We start from the raw sequence: 20,365 nt of genomic DNA, 5'->3' as shown, positions 1-20,365 counted from the left end.
AAAGGGCCATGAGTGTGTCAGCACTCTTCAAGAAAAAGAAAGTTGGGAGTCTTACCCTACAGCTGTCACAACTCTAGCAATTAAAGCACTGGGATACAGAAACAAGGAGAAACCAATACAAATAAAGAAACAGGTGGATAATGGTATATACATTTTGAGTAACACGGACTTGTTGTTACAGGTCAGGGAAGGGAAGGACGGGGGTGTTCGATAATGGTGCTGTGGCATCACAGATCCTTATGGGAGTGTGGGGGGGAGGGCCTGCCCCACACATCATACCCAAAGCTCAGGGATTTAAGAACCAACATATGATGTATAAGACTTGTAAAAGGCAAAACTTTAAAACTGTTAGGAAATAGTACAAGAATTTTGTCAAGATTGGAGTAAGGGCAGATTTCTTAAGAATAAACACAAATCATACAGACAAAGATAGATAAATTAGCTTATATTAAAGTGAAGAACTTACATTTGTGAAGACTTCAAACCAGAAGACATCTTCAGCACATATAAAATGGCAGAAGGTTACTTTCCAAAGTGCATAAAGAACTAAGCGTTGTTAAGAAAGTGGTATGCGATTCAGTATAAAAAACGAACAGAGGGTATGGACTGACATTTCAATGAAGAGGAAACTGTTCAAGGAGTTTTTAAACTAAGGGGACTCAAAACACTCAAGGAAGATTTAACACCTAAGGAAAGTATCCATGAGCAAGTATAGAGAGGTCGTGCTCCGTCTTTGCGAGAAACTTCCCTTCTTGTTCAGGTGATTAAGTGTTTTCATTTACTCTACTGGTAGTTACTGTTTCCCACCGAGCAGTATGTGAGGATCTACAGAACCCTGAATTTCCCCCGCCTCGTAAAAACACTGTCTGTGGTGTAAGTCATTTGTAGGCAGTGATTGTGAATTCGGTTCTTATGAAAAGGTTTTCCAGCATTTACAAACAGGCAGTTGGCTAATGTATTGTGAAAAGATTTTGGTTTGAATCTCAATAAGTGTGGTTGTGGGTGATTGTTTTATAAAGAAGGGTACTGAATTCCAGGAAACTGTATTCTGACCTCACTCTGCCGCTAATCGGGTAACAGTTCTTCATCTTTTAGGTTAGGTGAGGATTCTTAAGTCCTTTCCAGCATTAGAATTTCAACAATAATATCAGATCTCTTTTGCATTTAACTAGATAGACTCTCCTTGTTCAGATCTACTTTTTAGAGGGTCTATCAAAAATTGTTTGAAAGGATAGATGTTATATTGTATAGTATAAAGATTGAAGCGTCAAGTCCTAGAGAACGTCGACCACGCCATCTGACTTTCTTTGTCACATCAGGCTTCGGAAATACGAGGAACAGGAGTATGGAGACGACACATCATCAGAGACTCAACCAGCTAAAGCAGCAGCAAAGGAAACCTTAAAATATAAAACACTTGAAACGTTTTCTGTAGCCTTGAAGTCAGGACAGACAGAAGAAATCTATCAAGATTACTATCCAGGCATGTCAATTTATGTTTTCTTTTACGGAGATGGGAAGAAATTTCAATAGTGTAAACTGAGAAAACAAGTAATGTACGTGAAATACTAGTTCACTTTCAAAATACGAGGTTTGGTACTTGATGGGTTTCATTAGTCTTGGCAGCTGGTAATATCTTCAGATAGAGAGCTTGCCTCTTAAAGGGGACATAATCTAAATGCTGTCGTCGTAATCAAAATGACAACGGTGATCTCGCTGCCACCACCGAGAAAATCTGACGTTTCTGTAACTTTGGGGGTTTTTGTGAGGCAAGGACTCTAAAGTTGGCTCAGCATTCCCTGAAGGCCCCCGTACCTCTGGTTGTGCCGTGACCTCCTTTGTCGCTCTTGTCTGTGGGGGCCCTGATTACTCCTCCACACGCCTCCGTTGGTTCGGTCTTCTTTCTGCTGGTCTCAAATTCTGCCATTAACCATATGTAAAATAAATTAAAATTTTTTTTAATTTTTCAACTTTTATTTTGAGAGAGAGACAGAGACCGAGGGCGAGAGGGGGAGGAGCAGAGCCAGAGGGAGACCAGAATCTGAAGCAGGTTCCCGACTCCACGCTGTCAGCACAGAGCCTGACGCGGGGCTTGAGTGCACGAACGATCACGACCTGAGCCGAAGTCAGGAGTCGGACGCTTCACCGACTGACCCCCTGGGCGCCCTGTCCACAGCTCTTTTATGTCCTCACCTTATGAAGGTTCCTCTTTGGTCTCCACCCATGGCCCCCTTCTCCCTCCAGCAGCCTCTGTGATACCAGTATCCTCCGCCCTTCCCACTTCTCTGCTCCCGGGTTGTCAAAACTTCAGCGCCACTCAGTTTAATTGCCAGTTTTCCCTGCTTTCCCTCTCGGACTGGTAAGCCTTTTTGCAGAACGCTCTCGCACCCTTGTCTGTGTGGGTTCTGTTCCCTGAGTCGTGGTCCCCAGCATCCGTGGGGCACTCCGCGCCACCTGGTGCCAGCTGGCCTGCTTTTAGCTTTGCCTCTCGTTGCCCACGGCGTCTGTTTACCCTGTTGCGGTTCAACCTTAAGCCTCTCTTACTTGTTTATGCTTCCTGCTTTATGAAAACTAAAAATTAAAATCGAGGTAATCACATGGAGACATCTAACTTGTAGCTCCCCGGCCCCACGTCGGTACTTGTCTCGCTCCTAGAGTGCTGGGCCTTACAGCTAAGTGTCCGCAGGGCTGGCAAAGCTTCCGCTCCAGCAGAGTGAAAAGTGGAAGAGCTGTGACCCTTCCGTCACTTTCCTCAGTAAACGGGGGGCAGAAATACAAGGCTGGATAGGAATACAGGGGCCAGGCAAAGTAACAGCTTGTTGGCGGTGTCAAGGATTCAGGTCCTTATCTTGCGAAGACAAAAGCCATGGCGAGGGTCTAAACAAAGAGCTGACATCAGATTTCTACTTTGAAAAGATCACTCTGGCTGCAGATTGAAGAATAGACTGGAGGGGAAGAAGAATTGATACAGGGAGCCTTTGGATATTCTTTTTTTTTTTCTCCATTTTTTTTTAATTTTTAGAGAGAGAGAGCCACAAGCAGGGGGAGGGGCAGAGGGAGAGAGAATGAGAGAGAGAGAATATCTTAAGCAGGCTCCATGCTCAGGACAGGACCTGACACGGGGCTCGATCCCACAACCCTGGCATCATGACCTGAGCTGAAGTCAAGAGTTGCATGCTCGGGGCGCCTGGGTGGCGCAGTCGGTTAAGCGTCCGACTTCAGCCAGGTCACGATCTTGCGGTCCGTGAGTTCGAGCCCCGCGTCAGGCTCTTGGCTGTTGGCTCGGAGCCTGGAGCCTGTTTCCGATTCTGTGTCTCCCTCTCTCTCTGCCCCTCCCCCGTTCATGCTCTGTCTCTCTCTGTCCCAAAAATAAATACAAAACGTTGAAAAAAAAAAAATTAAAAAAAAAAAAAAAAAAAGTTGCATGCTCAAGCGACTGAACCACCCGGGCGCCCCGAGGCTTTGGCTGTTCTGAAGGTAGGATTATCAGTCAGGGTGGTGGGTTGGTGAGAGAGAGGTGGTGTCAAAGGTGAGAGCTAGGTTTCTGGCTTGTCTGATAGAACGAATAGTGGTGCTGTTCTCTGAGACCGGGAGCCCTGAAGAAGGGTCGGCCTGTGGGGGCTGGGAGCAGATTGTGATTTCAATTTGGGCCACACGGAATTTGAACTGCCTTTGGTACACTCCGGGAGATGTCAAGCAAGCCACCGAATATATATGTCTGGGGCTCAGAGAAGCCAGGGCAGAGACGACGTACTTGGAGTAGTTATGTGGGTGGCGGCTTAAACCGTGGACGCGGCGAGATTCCCGAAGGAGAGAGTACGAAGTGAGACGGAAGCGGGACCGAAGAACTGGAGCAGCGATGACCCGGGTAAAGGAGCGTGGCTGTAGTGGACACGGGGGGATGGTCAGAGCCAGGCTAGATGGAATGATGAGCGAGAGGATGAGTACGTGGTGTCACAGAAGCCAGAGGAAAAAACTACCAGGAACGAAGGAGTGGGTCCCGGTTCAAGATGGCTGACGTAGAAGGATCCTGAACTCCCCTCTTCCTGCACGCACACCAAGTATACAGCTACGTGTGTGACCGTTTCCACCGGAAAACACCCCAAAACTAGCTCATCATCGGCACATTGGGGAATGAAGGGAAAAGCCCCATCAAAATGGGTAGGAGAGACTGAGGCACAGTCTCACCGTAATCCCCGCCCACGGCCCCGTAGCCCACGTCCAGGAGGGGACTCACAGTCCCGAGCCTCTCCCTGAGCCACACTGGGCACCCCAACTTTGAAGGCCTATCCCTGAGAGATGAGCCCCGCAGACAGCTAGCTTTGAAGTCCAGGGCGTTGATCCAGGACACCTACAAGGCTACAGGGAACTGAGAAACAATTCTTAAAGGACTTAGCGGTCACCCTCCCCAGGGCCTAGCGCACAGGCAGGCGAGCGAATGACTAAAACGTTCCCGGCCTTTCAGTGAACGAGGCCTATCAGATTATCCTAAAGCTCAGCTCTGAGAGTCAGGCTTCTGACATCCAGGGCCCTATTGAAATGCTCTCCAAAAACGGAGACTGGCAGGTGCCGTCCTGACCCTCTCCCTGTGCCTTGCTCCAGGGCCCCAGCATCTCCAAGAAAGGAGCACGTACGCTCCCCTGGCGCCCCGGGTTTCGTGGCTGCTGCCCTGGGGAACCTCTAGACGGCCTGACCGGTGGCCAGAGGGGCTTACACTGTGGGTCCCATAGAACTGTTATAAGGGTGGAGTCCTTACCTGGCTCCACCCAGGGCCCAGCACAGACTCAGCAGACTGGAAGAGACCCCCAGTCCTTCTGAGAAAGGGGTCTGTTGTCTTGTCCTGAAGCTTCGGCCTACAGGGCAGGCTTCTTTGGTGAACATATGAGGGCCCACTGAGATACCCTCGGGGCACAGAGCCCAGCGGGCACATCTGGTGGGGGGTGCTCTCCTCTATCTCACTCTGGGTCACTGGACTCTCCTGGGGCGGGGAGCTGGCGCACTAGTCTGGCACCCTGAGTTTTGTGTCTGCCACCCAGGAGACCCCTTTTGACCTCCTGGGCCCGGTGACCATGGGGCTCGCACATGTGAGTCCTGCTGAACTGTTACAAATGGAGAAATAGCTCTTACGGGCCATCTGTCCCACAGATCAGAGAGCGTAGTCAGGTGCATCCACAGTCTGTCAGAATAATCTGTGTCAAGGGGGTGGGTTAATCACTTATATGCAGAATACTTACGAAGGTTAAGAGATTAAAGTAGCAAAAAGAACTATGACCACGAATTGTTGTTAATCAATACACAGGATAAAAAAGTAAATTGTGAACATCAAAGACATAAAAATGTGGGATGGAGGAGAAAAGTGTAGAATTTTAGAATGCATTCAAACCTAAGTTGCCATCAACTGAAATAGATTGTTATAAGTTGTTTTATGTAAGCCTCATGGTAAGCACGAGGCAAAAACCTATGGTAGATACACAAAAGATAGACAGGAATGTAAGAATACACTATAGAAAACCATGAGACCACAAAGGAAGAGGGCAAGAGAAGAAGGAACAAAGGAATTGCAAAACAACCAGAAAACAGTTAACAAAATGGCATTAAGTCCATTCCTATCGTTAATTACTTCAACTACAAATGCACTAATTCTCCAAACAACAAATACACAGTGGCCAAATGGATAAGAAACAAGACCCGTCTATATGCTGCCTACAGGAGACTCACTTCAGTTGCATAAACACACACAGACTGAAATGAAAGGATAGAAAAAGATACTCCAGGTGAATGGAAACCAGAAAAAAGCAAGCTGGGGTAGTAATGGACCGTAATAAGAGACAGAGACGTCAATATATAATGACAAGGGATTCAATACAGCAAGAGAATATAACGTTTGTAAATATGGACCCAACATAGGGGCACCTGAATAGAAATAGATAGCGAAACAGTAATAGCAGGGGACTTTAACATCCTACTTACATCAGTGGTTAGATCATCCAGACAAAACAAACAAAAACAAAACCCACACTCCAAAACAATAAGGAAACCTTGGTCTTAACGTGTGAGACCAGATGGATTTAACAGATGTAGTAGTACATTTCATCTAAAAGCAACAGACTACACGTGTGTACATGGGTCATGTGTGTACATGGGACAGACATTCTTCAGGATAGATCATACAGCAGGCCACAAAACAAGTCTCAATAACTATAAGAAGATTGAAATCATATCAAGCATCTTACCTGTCACAATGGTAAAAAACAAAAAACTAGAAATATTTACAAAAAGAAAACTGGAAAATACAGAAACATGTGGAGATTAAGCAGTGTGCTACTGAACAACTAAGGACCAAAGAAAAAATTAAATACCTTGAGACAAATGAAAATCTAAATACAGCATACCAAAGTTACAGGATACAGCAAAGTAGTTAGAAGAGGGAAGTTCATAGCAGTACAGGCCTACTTTGATTAAGTGAGAAAAATCTCAATCTAACTTTACACTTGAAGTAGAAAAGAAAAAAGTCAGTAGAAGGAAGGAAATAATGAAAATCAGAGCAGAAATAAATGAAATGGAGACTAAAAAGACAATAGTAAAGATTAATGACACCAAGAGATGTTTCTTTGAAAGAATAAACAGTTGAAAGACCTTTAGGAAGAATCGCGCGCACACACACACACACACACACACACACACACACACACACACGAAGACTCAAGTGAAATGGGTGAAGGTGGTCAGACGTACAGACTCCAGTTATAAACAAGTTGTGGGGATGTGATGTTCAGCATGGTGACTGTTAATGATACTGTCTTGCAACTTTGAAAGTTGCTAAGAGAGTAAATCTTCGAGGTTCTCATCACAAGAAAAGAAATTGTAACTGCGTGGTGATGAATGTTAGCTAGACTCTTTGTGGTGATCATCTTGCAATATATACAAGTATCAAATCATCGTGTTGGGCACCCGAAGCCAACCTGATGTTATTTGTCAATTATAGCTTAAAAAGGAAGGAGAGGTTGAAAGTAATGATACTGGTGAGTAAAATGAGGGCTGAAAGTGTGCATTGAAGTAGTAACCCCGAAGGTCAGTCGCAGGAGTGCTGTGTGAGTGGAGGTCCAGAACCTGCCCAGAAGAGAAAAAGAAGTGGCAGAAGATGAAGAAACAATACTGATGACGTGCAACTCTTTCTAGAAGTCTGTGACGGAAGGCAAGATAGAGATGGTCAACTGGAGGGGAGTGTGGTCTAGGACGAGGTGATTCATGCTGGGAGCTGGACACACAGAGGAAGAGAAGAATCGTTAATAGTGTAGGCATGAGGGGGTGGTGTGGGCAAAAGGCGGAAAGGATTGGTTTGGATGGGAAGAGAAACACACCCCCCTTATTTAAGTCAGAAGGGACGGGAGGGAAAGACGGGCGCAGGTGTGGGTTCGTTGGCTTGTGTAGTCGTGGCACGTTGAGAGAATTCCTGCCGGATGCCTTTGTGTTCCCCGGGAAGTAGGCATGAAGAGCAGGTGAGTAGAGAGCGGAAGGTGGAGGTTCAGAGGTTTGAGGCACATGGAGGAATTCTAGCCACCGATGAGCCAGAAGGGCAAGTCAGCCAGGCAGACCGGGATTTCAGGTTGTGATTAATAAAGGTGACCTTCGGGAGTTACCGATCCACTCGTTGTGGGCCTTTGTGTGACGGCACTGGGCTGCGGGACGTGGGCACGTCGAGCACGCAGAGTTGGTTCGTCGAGGGCCACTGCTCTGCCACGGAGATGAGATCAAAAGACGGTGAGGGTGCAGCGTGTTGGCGACATAATTTCAGCTGGATAGAGAGAGAGAGGAAAATAAACAGAGGGATGATGGATCGTCAGTGATGGGGCCACGAACTGGAGGTGCTGGTGAAGTTAAAAACGTGATGCTAGGAGTGTTAAGTGTGCAGGAAGGAGACGGGCAGGTGACGGCAGGTGCTGGGCTGTGATCGGGCTAGAGGTGAGGATGTTCAGGGAGCGGGCCAGGGTGTTGTATCAGATGCCAGAAAGATGGCAGGTCTGATTTGGGGGAACAGGCCCTCGCTGGAGCCTGGGCCCCAGATTCATCGGTGGATGTCCGTGAGCTGTGCAAGAGTAGGACGTAGTGAGAAGGCACGAGTTTCGGGCGTAGGGTCTTGTTTAAGGGGGTGAGACGTAATGGTTCGGGAGTGGAAGTGGGAGCGGGGACGAAAACGAGCCCACTTTCCAGGCTTGAGGCACGCGGGGTGCAGGACTGTCACCGACCACTGCTTGAGAGGGCTGCGTGTGCGTGACGTCTGGGTGATCACCGGGTTTCAGTTAAGGCACAGGAGTGTGAGAAACTCCTGGGCTCGATGTTGGGGAGAAGGGAAGGTTTTACGGCTCTTTCCCACAGACCTCCTCGTGGCCCCCTGGACGGTACTTGTGTTTTCTTACCTCTCTCCTCCCCAGCCCTGTCCCCGCCACAGTGAAAGTCCTTACCCTCCTCGACATGTGATTCCTCCGGCCGGATGGGTGTGTGGTCTCTGACTCTACACATGGGATGTTCTCTCTGTCTGTCTGTCTCCTCTGACTTGGGACTTGGGTGGAAACGGAACTTACCGGCTGTGTCGCTTGTACTCATTTTGTGTTGTGTGTAATTATCGTACCTCATTCCCTATTAACTGGAGGCTCTCCACACTACATACATTTTCATCATATCAAGGAGAAAATGTATAATTTGTTTGCTTTTGAAAAGTGCATTTTCAGTAATTTCTGCCTTCTTCATGCTGAGATCCCACCGGTCAGGTGAGTCATAGAAGGAATCTGGGAAATTGGCCAAATGTGACTTTTCTGCATTTGTATCTGTTTCTGGCCTTGTTACTAAACCGCAGTTAATAAAAAAAAAGCTTTTGTTGTAGATTTCACAGGAGCATTCTGCATTTTAAAGGTTTATTGTAACAATAAAGTTAATACTGGTCTTTGTAAGCACTTACCATGCGCTTTAAACGTAGGAACCGGCTTCAGCCTCTAACGCCCTCTGAGGTTCTCCCTGAACAGTCCTCGTTTCCCGGGTGAGGAAAGGGAGGGGGACGGTTCCTCACAGAGTAAATCACAGGACTGGGCAGGGAAGCGGCAGGGAAGCTCGGAAGGGCGCGTGGAGCTCGGGCCGTCTGACCCGGAGCCTGTGCTCTTAGAGACGGAAATTGCACTGTGATCTCCTGCGTGGCCTGGCACGTAGCGGGCCCTGCCATCGTGTATGGCGCGTGCTGGTTACTCAGTTAATGATGCTTTTGTTTTCAGAGTACCTTCAAGAAAGTAGAACTCTGCAGGAGCTTTCAAAGCCAGTTCCTCATAAGAAGAAAGAGGTGTCAAAGGAGAAAAAGGGCCCAACTAACGCTTGTCCAAAAGTTAAGAAGAAAAGGCTTGCGTCGTATGACAGGACAGGTACGTAGCATCGCTGACCCGCCTCGTTTAGAAGACATTACGTTCTTTCAGATTATTTTGTGGTTTTATGTGCTTAAGTAGGACACTGATTTTAGAAGAAACAGTCTTACTGAATTCGGGTTGCTTAGAATTGTTGGGTTTCTTTAAATCCTTGAAAACCTAAAATATCAATAGATCAAAAAATTGACAGATGGTTCACTATGTTCTTAATTAGGAGCAATCCCTGAAGGTTATGGTTAGAGAAGTGTGAAGAAAATGAAGTCGTGTGGTTTTGTCTTATCCTTTCAGTAAAATTTTATAGTATCATTAGATTTAATAATTTTGTGTCTTTGTCTGACACGGAGGTTAAGTCCCCAAATAAGTAATTCATTGAAACTGAATTTCTTACTGACATTCTCCAGTTTGTACTTTCTCTATGCCTCCAATTCTGATTTGTTTTAATATTTTCAGTTTGACAGGAAAAGGAAACTTTTCTATGTTTTACTGACATACCGCGGTCCAGGGCAGATTAATCGTAAAGCTATTGAAGCTTAAATTTCCGGGCCTGACATAAACAGGCTTCATTCTTTTATTTTTTTTTTTATTATTTATTTTTTAATGTTTATTTTTGAGAGACAGAGACACAGAGCATGAGCAGGGGAGGAGCAGAGAGAGGGGGAGACACAGAATCCGAAGCAGGCTCCAGGCTCTGAGCTGTCAGCGCAGAGCCCGACAAGGGGCTCGAACCCATGAACTGCAAGATCGATCGTGACCTGAGCTGAAGTCAGACGCTTAACCGACTGAGCCACCCAGGCGCCCACTGTGTGGGTGTGGGGGTTTGTGCTTCCGCAGTCCCTCCCTGCGAGTGCAGGCAGGACCCCAGCGGGATGGAGCCTTGCTCCCAGAAGTAGGTCATTCCGTGTGGCATTTCTGAGATGTAGTTAAGGCCCTTTTTCCTGGGCAAGCCCTCCCTACTGATGGGCCTGTAAAAGAGACCAGAGGCAGTAGTAGATGCCACACTGCCGTCACCGAAGGGGCAGACTGCCATGTTGTGGGCGGGGCCCCATCGCAAGTAGCTCACGAGAGTACCCCGCCAACAGTCAGCAGGAAAATGGGGACCTCGGTCCTGCAGCCACAAGGAAACGGGTTCTGCCAACACCCGAGGGGAGCTTAGAGGCGGATGGCTTCCTAGCGTGTCTCGAGATGCGGGCCTGGTCAGCCGACATCTCTGTTTCAGCCCCGCGGACGCTGAGCCGAGATCCCTGACCCGGGAAACTGTGGGGCTCTGAAGGTGTGTTGTGTTAGACCCGGTTTGTGGTAACTTGTTACGCAGCAGTAGAAAGCAGGTACAGGGCTGACATCGTGCAGGTGTAGCGAAAGGCAGTCCCCTTTTCTGCTGCCCGTTCTCTGGCCCCAGTTACAGTTCACGCCAGCGAACGGTTATTCTGAAATCGGTGACTCGTTTCCATTTACGGTTTTATGCATTTTCTCTGTTTATATTCATCCATCATGGTGGTTTAAAAATTTGTCCACATCTGTTCTGACACCCCTTCCTTCAAAAGGTGGAGCCTTGCTCTTCTCCCTCTAAGTGAAGGCCAGACTCACAGCCTCCGTTCTAACCAAGTAGTATGGTGGAAGCGACAAAGTACGGTGTGGTGGAAGGGACAGTGTGTGACCAGGCATAGCGGTGCCTTCTGCTTTGTCGCTCTGCTCACTCTCTGGGGGACGCCAGTGTCACGTGGGACACTGCAGCCCTGCGGGGAGGTCCACGCAGTGAAAGAGCTGAGGCACCCGAGTGCGCTGTCCTGGAAAGTGATCCTCCCGCCCTAGAGCCTTCAGGTGACTGTCACCCTGGCCGACATTTTGATTGTGCCCTCGTGGGAATCTGGGCTGGAACCACCTAGCTAAGCTCCTTCTGAATTCCTGACCCATAGAAATTGAGAGATGATCAACATTTCTTGTCTTAAACCTCTAAGTTTTAGGACAGTTACTTACACGTTGGTGGATAATTAATACATCCATTAAACACATGCATTATTTTGTGCGTGGGAAGGTCACACAGAGAAGGATACATGCAGTACGATTCGGTTATATGAATAAACCCTAGGAAAAACTGATCTCTAATCTTAGAAATCAGCGAGCGGTACTTCTGTGGGAATGGGTCGAAGCAGGAATGGTAATAGGGCAGGGCTTCAGGGGGGACGTTAGGATGGCTGATGTCACTTTCTTCCTGACTGCTGTGCACGAAGCCCTCTACCTACGCGTGCCGTGTGTGCTTCTCCGTGGATGTCACGCTTCAGTGGAAGTGTTAAAGTCTATGCCTACGTGACATTTTATTGTAACCTTTTGTAACCTGTCTTTTTGAGATGATTCTTGCTGACGTGTGCCTTTGGAATTTACTCTTTCGCTCTTTTTTTGTGTGTAGAATGCCCTCTTTTCTTTTTTGCCCGTCTCGAGCCTTATGTTAACATGCATTCTGTGAGTCTCTTAGAGCTCTCAGCGAGGCCCCTAGAGTGCAGCGGCGTCCCGCCTCGGAGCTCACATGGCACTCAGTGGCAGTATGGCTGCTTGACGGCTTTTCATTATGACGACACATTCACATGGCGGGATAGTGTCATCACTTACATCTTTGACTCTAAGGCAGCAGTTCCGTTTTAAACTTTTCAAAAGAAAAGTTTTATTTTCATTCTGAAGATAATGTAATTTTCCCCTTAAGATGCCAGAACTTTTCTTCGCCACTGTCTTCGCTGTCGCTGCTGTCGAGGATTCTGTCCTGTGGTAGTGCCTCTTCAAGGCTGTGAGCTGAGAAGGCGAGGGAACTAGAAGCTCAGCCTCCATGCTCGCTGGTGAGGTTTTATTGTGTCTAGAACAGAAGATGCTGTGCTGTGTCTACGTAGCACAGTTAATGTAGTCTTTATGCTGCTCTTTCCCTCTCTCTTTTTCTTGTTTCATGGTTTTTCTCTGGAAGGCTTTCTCTTGAAAGTTACAATTTCCTGACCTGACTTCTGGTACCCGTATTCTTTTTGTTTTGTTTTGTTTTTTTGAGTTCCGTGATTATTTGTTTTGAGAGAAACGGAGAGAGGGCGCGCACGCACGTGAGCGGGGAAGGGGCAGAAAGAGAGGGGGAGAGACAGAATCCCAAGCAGGCTCCGTGCTGTCAGGGCAGAGCCCAACGTGAGGCTCAGTCTCACGAACTGTGAGATCATGACCTGAGCTGAAGTCAAGAGTCAGTCGCTCAACCGACTGAGCCGCCCAGGCGCCCCTGGTCCCCGGATTCGTGACTCACTGCGAAAGTGGGATGCAGGCTTATCTTCTATTTCTGATGTAAAGAATTGCTGTCTGGGATCGTACCGTGCACCCAGCATGCTAGGGCAGGGCCTCACACCCCAGTGTTAAGGTGTGTAACCACTGTCTGGTTTTAGTAAATATCTGTGATTTTCTGAATTAATCTGGCTTTTGACAAAAATTTCCCCCCGGCTTTTTGGAGGTTGTATGTTTTCCTTAAATTTACTATTTATTGTGAAAAATCATTTTTAAAAATTTGCCCTAAATCGCTTCCATTCCCCAACGGCCTCCATCAGTTCATTAAATCTGCTCGGTAGCCACCAAGAACGGACGTGTTCCTCGATGCTTTTACAATATTGCGTAAGAGGAATACTCTGGTCGGCAGTTGATATTTTCTAATTTAATATTTTGCAAGTCTGATGGGTGAGAATGAATTTTCATTATGATTTTAAATTGTGATTTCCTGAATACTAACTGGGTTAAACATTTTTTAGTATGTTTACTGGCTGTTTGTCTTTTCCTATAAATTGTTCACCTTTGTATCAGAATGTTTATTTCTTACTGATTGGGAAGAATTTTTAAAATATTTTATACGTTAATCCTTAGCTTCTTACATAGGTTATAAGCATTTTCTTCTCACCTGTTAATTATGCTTTAACTTTATTGATGGTGGCTTTTTTGCACATAAGTTGCTAAATTTGAAGAAGTCCAATTTATTATTTTTTTTTAACATGCTTTGATTCTTTTTCAGGAACATATTCTATATTTTCTTCTAATATTTCTATCATTTTCTTTTCCACATTTACTTCTGTAATCCATGTGTAATTTACACTTGCATATAACTGCATAGTTTCCAAGCGGCTAACCACTTTGCCGTTGTGATTTGTGAACAGGTAGTGATTCCTCTATTGATTTGAAATATCTTTTTCACTTACTAGATTGTCTTTTGTAAATGGTCCTATCTCTGGACTCTAATAGGTTCTCTGATCTATTTTCCTAGGTCATAACCATATCCTTTGATTTTGGTAGGTAGGTGTTTTTGTACCCTCGTCTGTATTCCTTACGTCTTGGTCCCTTGTGCCGGTCTCTGTTTGTACTAACATTCACTAGCTGTCTTGTCAGTTAAGAATTTTAAGTTTCTTTCTGTGTTTCAGCAACGGATAGGGCCCAGACGAGGCTGAGGCCAAGGGCACAAGGTTTAAAGAGGAACCGACTCTTGGGGTTTTGCAGGACCTTACCCTCATTCTGTCCTGATGCTGTTTTACATAACAGTTCAAGTCTCCCTTAATCCTTAGCAGAGACCCTGTTTCGATCAGCTGGTGTTTGTTGTTTCTACATGACCAGAAGTATTTTTTTAAATATTTTTTTAAATGTTTAAATGTTTTGAGAGAGAGAGAGCACAAGCTGGGGAAGGACAGAGAGAGAGGGGGAGACACAGAATCCAAAGCAGGCTCCAGGCTCTGAGCTGTCAGCACAGAGCCTGATGTGGGGCTCGAACCCACGAAGTGTGAGATCATGACCCGAGTCGAAGTTGGCTGCTTAACCAACTGAGCCACCCAGGCATCCCTAGAGGACCAGAAATCTTTAGAAAAAAAAATTTTTTTAATGTTTATTTCTTTACTTTTGAGAGAGAGAGACAGAGCAAGAGTAGGTGAAGGACATAGAGAGGGAGACACAGAATCTGAAGCAGCTCCAGGCTCTGAGCTGTCAGCACAGAGGCCGACGTGGGGCTTGAACTCACAAACCACGAGATCATGACCTGAGCTGAAGTCGGACGCTTACCCATCTGAGCCACCCAGGGGCCGCAAGAGGACCAGAAATCTCGAACAACTTCATAACATTGCCGGTTTTGCCAGCATGGTGTTGGGATTGCTTCCCTTCCCGTGATGTATCAAGAAAAGCTTAAGGGCTAAGAGGGACAACCTGTAGGCATGGCAGATACAAACCAAGCAACAGGAACGTTTCCAGAAGGAGAGAATCTTTAGCCGCTAAGAGATCAAGAAAACAAAGGTCTCAAAGGTGTCTGTGGGATGAGTATCTTTAGGAAGCATATTCCCACCGTGGGTGCTCATCACTTCTTTCCCAGCCCAGCGTAGGCTTCTGTTAAGAAAACCTTCTAACTGGCGCCTGTTCCAGTGTCTTCTCGTGCCACCAACCGTGTGATTGTGGAATTAGGGCTTCTGCGATACCTTTCTTAGACGGAAAAATATTATTCCTTCTTTCCAGCTTATGTTAAAAGTAAATTTTAAGCTATTTTTTCTCTTCTAATTATAGAGCCTTTGTGTAAACTTTTAAGTTCCCATTAAAATGTTTTCTCCGTGTAGAAATATTTGGAGTAGTATACATTATCCTTAAGTGATGCCCATATTCACACTTCCATTGGATCTTTTTTTTTAATGTTGTAAACCAGAACCAGAGGATGATGATGTGACAAGACATATTATAAGGCTACGAGAAAAGTTTGGCTGGCAAACAATGTTACCGCAGCGCTGTTTGGAGTACAAAAGTTCCAAACTTGCAGTTCAGAAGATTATTCTAAAGGTATTACTCTGTTTTATTCAGTTTTGTGCTATAAAAGTTGTTATTGGAAAGTGTATCTTAATCTTTATTTCATTCACTGCACATATTACATCAAAATTAAATATCCCATTAACATCAAATTAACAATCATGATTTCATAGTACATGCTTATAAAAGTGTTGGATGTCAAAAAAAAAAAACCCAAAACAATCAAAAACTGGAAGTGTGGGGCATCATTTCATTTCACTTATTCCAAGAACGGAGAAACAGATACAACATATGTCCAAAATTTGAATCTATTCTTATGTTCCTGTTTATCAGTTATTTTGCGATTTAAGAAGAAATCCTAACGTGTGTTTGTAGCATGTATCTGCACCCTTACTGCTTGTGCCCCATTTTCTGTCTCATTATCTGTGTATGTCCTTATCCCTTCCTGTTCGGGGAAGTTCTAGCATGTCCGGGGTCACGTGACCGGGGAGTACAGGCAGCGACAAGCACTGGTAACTCTGCCTCCTGTGACCTCCTTCATTACAGAAGATGAAAGACTGGGCAGGACCCTCTCGTCCTACTCCGTAGACCCAGGGCGCTCAAATGGCAGGCCCCAGGCCAGCAGCATCAGTGTCCCCTGGAGCTTTTGAGCAATCCGAAGTCCCCTCTCTGCCCCCGACTTGGGAGTCAGAGACTCTGGGGGTGGAGCCCAGCGATGCGTGTTTTATGAAGCTGCCCCAGGCGATTCTGGCGCACAATTGAGAACGGTGTTTCTAGACCAGGGGCCGACTTCCCTTTTTCCGAAAAGCGCCACATGGTAAATATTTTAGGCTGTGCGGGCCCCCTGACCTCTGTCGTAACCACTCAGGTCTGTCATCGTGGTGCGGGAGCAACAAGTGGGTGTGGCTGTGTTCCAGGGGGACTTCATTTACTGAAACAGGCGCGTGGGCCCGGCCGTGGTTTGCTGGCCCTGCTCTAGGCTGTCACCAGGAGGATAAGTGCTCTTTTGATCGTCGTCGGAGGCAGCGTTAACGTAAAGGCAAGCACCACGCATGATGGAATCGGAGTCTCCCAGGTGTGAGGCTCTATTTGTACGCTCCCGGCGTTATTTTGGGCAAGTTCCTGGCCTCTCTGAGCGTCAGCTTCTTTGATGTTGAAGCGGAAATAATAGTACTTAACGTTAGGGAGCTGTGGCCAGGAAATGAGGCAATGCGCGTGGCGTGTGCCTGGCAGATGGTGGGCGCCGTGGTTTCACAAAGCTGTCCCTGAGCTGGATGCCCCTGGACTCACTGACAAGGTGTGTTTCGCGTGTATGTGAAGAGAGGATTGAGAATGTGAAACAAATACTTGTTTTTAATCGAAAGACAATATTTAATTGGAACATTCTGTGCTTCTTGTACGTGGATGACTTAATTACATACACGACCCATTGGGAGAGTCGTGTCTGCGTTAAGGTTCTAACATCCTTAACTTTTTGAACGATAATTAGAACAGAAATGCCTCGAGTGGCCCAGTAACTGGAACACAGCCGCCACCGTGCACGTCGCCATCCAGAGCTGAGTTATTAACGTTGACTCGCGGTTTGTAGACTTGTTTCTTAAGGTTTCCAGGGATGCATTGTGTCCGGTCAGAACAAGAAAAGGGAACGGTTGAGACATTGAGAAGGAACACGAAGGGTCTTAAGGGAAGATGGTTTTTTGAGAAGTAAAACTGGATCCAGAATTTTAAATTCCAGTAATTAGAAACTGTTTACTCAGTTCAATAGCTTCTGAAGGCATCACTGAATTATAATTTTTTTAATAATAAATTTTAATTATCCAGGAATGACTAACTTGAACTTTCTTGTAGAGGGTTCATAGTGACAGTTAAAAATTTTCAAAGCTAGAAGAAAGAAATTTCACTTAGATTTTTTTCTTAATGTGGAATGGCTGATTTCTCAATAATGCCAGGTAAAAAAGAAGCAGGTATTAGGGTAAATTGCAGTGTGTCGGAGTGTGGGTTTGGTCAGACACATGCTCACATCTTAGCCTGCCCCTGCCTGTCTTTGTGACTCTTCTCAAATGACCTAATCTCTCAAACTAGTAATTTCTGCATCTGTTTAACGATCATCATCCGTGGTTAATTTAAAAAATTAAAGCAATTAAATTCTCGTGGTTATAAATATAACATGAAACAGTTATTACTTATTAAATATTTATTATTTACCTAACAAATTATTTACCTAACAAATATTAGCTATTGTTACTCTAATACTAAGCCACCGTCATTAACAAAATAAATGATTAATGTGCTCAAAAGGCTTCCGGTGTTGGAAGATTTACTGAAGGTGGAGCGTGTTGTAAAACGTATGTTGCCAAGTTCTTTGTGTGAATAAGCACGCATGAGTGAACACATAGATCAGTTTTCGTGAATGTTTTTTCACCACGCTGTAAGAATGAAAATTATATATTTTAAATCTTTCATAAGATTGATCTTGTTGAACTTTGGACGGACACAATTTGATGTTAACTTTCCTCAGGGATATTATTCTTAATTTTCATCTAAAATTGTTTCAGTTTATTGAGTAACCTGTTCAGCCATTTTACTACTTAAGTTGATCAAGTTAATTAAAATTTTTTTAACCTCAGGAACCTTTAAAAGATGATGGAGAATTTGTATATTGCCTTTGTCGGAAAAATCGTAAAGGTGTCTATAATCCGTATGACCTCCAGGTGGTCTCTGCTCACAGAGCTAGACATGGCAAAGAATTCTGGATTATTACAGCATCATCTGTCTCCAAGGTAACAGAGGGCGAGCGAGCTCAGCTTGGAGAGTCATAATGGAAAAATATTATTCGATTTAGAATATCTTTGTGTGTTTCAGACAAACCTGGCCATTTGAGAAGTAGCTTATGTTTCAGATCCTCTTGGGGAGAAAGCTTTTTACTGGCGAGGTTCCTTTTCTTTTTTATAGAGATTTAGGTTTGGGGATTCAGTTTTATCTCAAATACCTTAAGTGTGTGTGTGTGTGTGTGTGTGTGTGTGTGTGTGTGTGTGTGTGTGTTAAAGAAAACTAGACTACAGGGATTTGCTGACATCATAGGAATTATAATAATAAAAGAAAAAACTGTTTTCTCAGGTTGGTCAGAAACTTCATTGCCAGAGGTAGAAACCCCACTCCCCCAATACACTCAAATAGTGCTTTGATACTGATTACAAGTTGTGATCGTACAACTTGTTACTTGTTTGGGCCGTTTGTTTAGTGTCTGTGGTGCCAGCCTCCCGGCTACACTGTAAGCACGTGTGGGCGGGGCCACATCCAAATGAAGCAGATCCGTAGGTGCACGTGTGGGGACGCCCCGTGTGTGTTATCAACTGAAGATGGAAAGAACGACTTCTATATAAACAAAAGTATGCACGTAAATATGTATATGGTGATATAGACATACTTTTATTTCTAGAAGACATTTAAGAAAAGGCTACCATTCGCATGGGGGAGAGGGGTTCTTGGGAAGAGAATTCCTTGAGGGAAGAAAGTCCTGTGGTTCTTGAATGTCAAAATGGGGTATCTTGGCAATGGGATTATTAGCCCCTCTGGAACCACTCTATCCCTGTAGTTAAAATTGAGCTCATAAATACTACCTGCATAGAAAATGTGAGAATTATGAGACTGAAAAGAACAGGTATCTGTGGAAAGTATGTCAAGGTGAGGAAGTTTCCCGTATTCTTTATCGGAGCACAAGAAATAGCATTAGAAAAATGGCAAGAATAGAAGTCGTGTGGGACGGGAAACCAAGTTTGGGTAGAGACGAAGTTGTGGAGGTCGTATACAGAACAGGCCTCATTATCAAGGCAAGCAGTTATGAGGCAAACCCAGGGTTGCCTAAGTCCTTGAAAATTGTGCATATTTGTTTTAAGGCAATAAAGTCGTGCTTTTGTGCTCTGTGTTTACAGGTTACTAACGTAGGTGGCGTAGAAGAAGTAGAATCTGTACCGACTGTGGAATGGCTTTTAGAAAGAACGTGTTACCATTTATTGCAGCAGTTCAGGATATTTTCCAAGTTTCGGTGAGATGAAAGAAAACGCAGCCAGTTATTTGCAGTACGGTCCTGTTGAAACAGGAACCGCTCGGCTGACACGTGGGTTCTGCCGCCCGGTGCCGCCTTTGTGGGGAGTTACAGAGGAAACGGGGTACTCCATAGGGGTGTTTTAGGCTAGATGCAGGTGCAGGAAGATCCTGAACTTACTACCTCCCACAGACACAACACACCTACATGTGGAATCATTTCCTCTGGAAAAGTCCTGGAAACGGAGGACAGAGGCCGCATGGAGACGGGTAGAAGAGACAGAGACACGCTCTCACCAAACAGCCTATCCCCAGTGCGGCAGCCACAATCAGGAGAGATCTCAAAAATGTGGGGACTCTCCCTGAGGAGTAGGGGATGTTTCACACATCAGGCACCTCAATCGTTGGGTTCTGCACCGGAGAGATGAGCTGCCAAAATGTAAAACAATGGGGATTGTGTCCAGGAAAACCATAAAACTGGGGAACAGAGAACCTGCCCGTAAAGGGTTTGCACGCACACTCAACTCACCCTGGGACCCAGAACAAAAGCTGCACTTTGAGAAGCATCTAGGCCATACCGAAAGGAGACTGACCCCCTTATTCCTGAAGTGAATGCCAGAGAAGCAGGATCTTTCTGGGACAGGTGTCATTTTGCAATCCCGTTGTACTTTGCTAATGCCAGTGTTGGCATTAGCCATTTTGGCAATCTTCCTGTAACCTGGGCATGCCCCATCACTCCATGCCACAGCCGCACCACAGCCAGCTGGGCAAGCATCCTGTCTTCCCCTGGCCGTAACTGCAGCCACCTTGCCAGATGAGTGCCATGCCTCTCAGTGCCACAGCCCCGGCCTCCCCACAGCCAGCAGATGCGAGTAGCCCACACTCGGGACTGCCCTGGAGGACCTGGCACTGGTGGCCAGATGGGATTGTGCTTCTCGGCCTCAGGGGTCATCTACACAAGGCCACTTCTTCAAGACTGGGAGAGGTAGCTGTTTTGCCTCATGTATAGAAAAAAAAAAAAAACACATAAAATCAGGCAAGATGAGACAGAGGACTTATCTTCCAAATGAAAGAACAAGACAAAACCTCAGAAAAAGACCTTAATGAAATGGCAACATCAGTAAATTACCTGATGGAGAGTT

The 20,365-nt window shown here is 45.6% G+C and overlaps 1 protein-coding gene across 1 annotated transcript in view; it reads left to right on the top strand.

Annotated features, from left to right (window-relative positions):
• Positions 1–20,365, top strand: part of DNAH14 (dynein axonemal heavy chain 14) — a 319,741-nt gene that overhangs the window by 21,597 nt on the left and 277,779 nt on the right. The window contains 5 exon segments of the mRNA XM_053909500.1: positions 1,320–1,483; positions 9,264–9,407; positions 15,082–15,212; positions 17,807–17,959; positions 19,112–19,224. Coding sequence (XP_053765475.1) covers positions 1,320–1,483; positions 9,264–9,407; positions 15,082–15,212; positions 17,807–17,959; positions 19,112–19,224 — 705 coding nt within the window.

Source organism: Panthera pardus, unplaced genomic scaffold (genome assembly GCF_024362965.1).
Source record: "Panthera pardus isolate Hobbes unplaced genomic scaffold, ASM2436296v1 HiC_scaffold_21, whole genome shotgun sequence".
Taxonomy (NCBI): Eukaryota; Metazoa; Chordata; class Mammalia; order Carnivora; family Felidae; genus Panthera; species Panthera pardus.
This window is presented reverse-complemented; position numbering and strand designations above follow the sequence as displayed.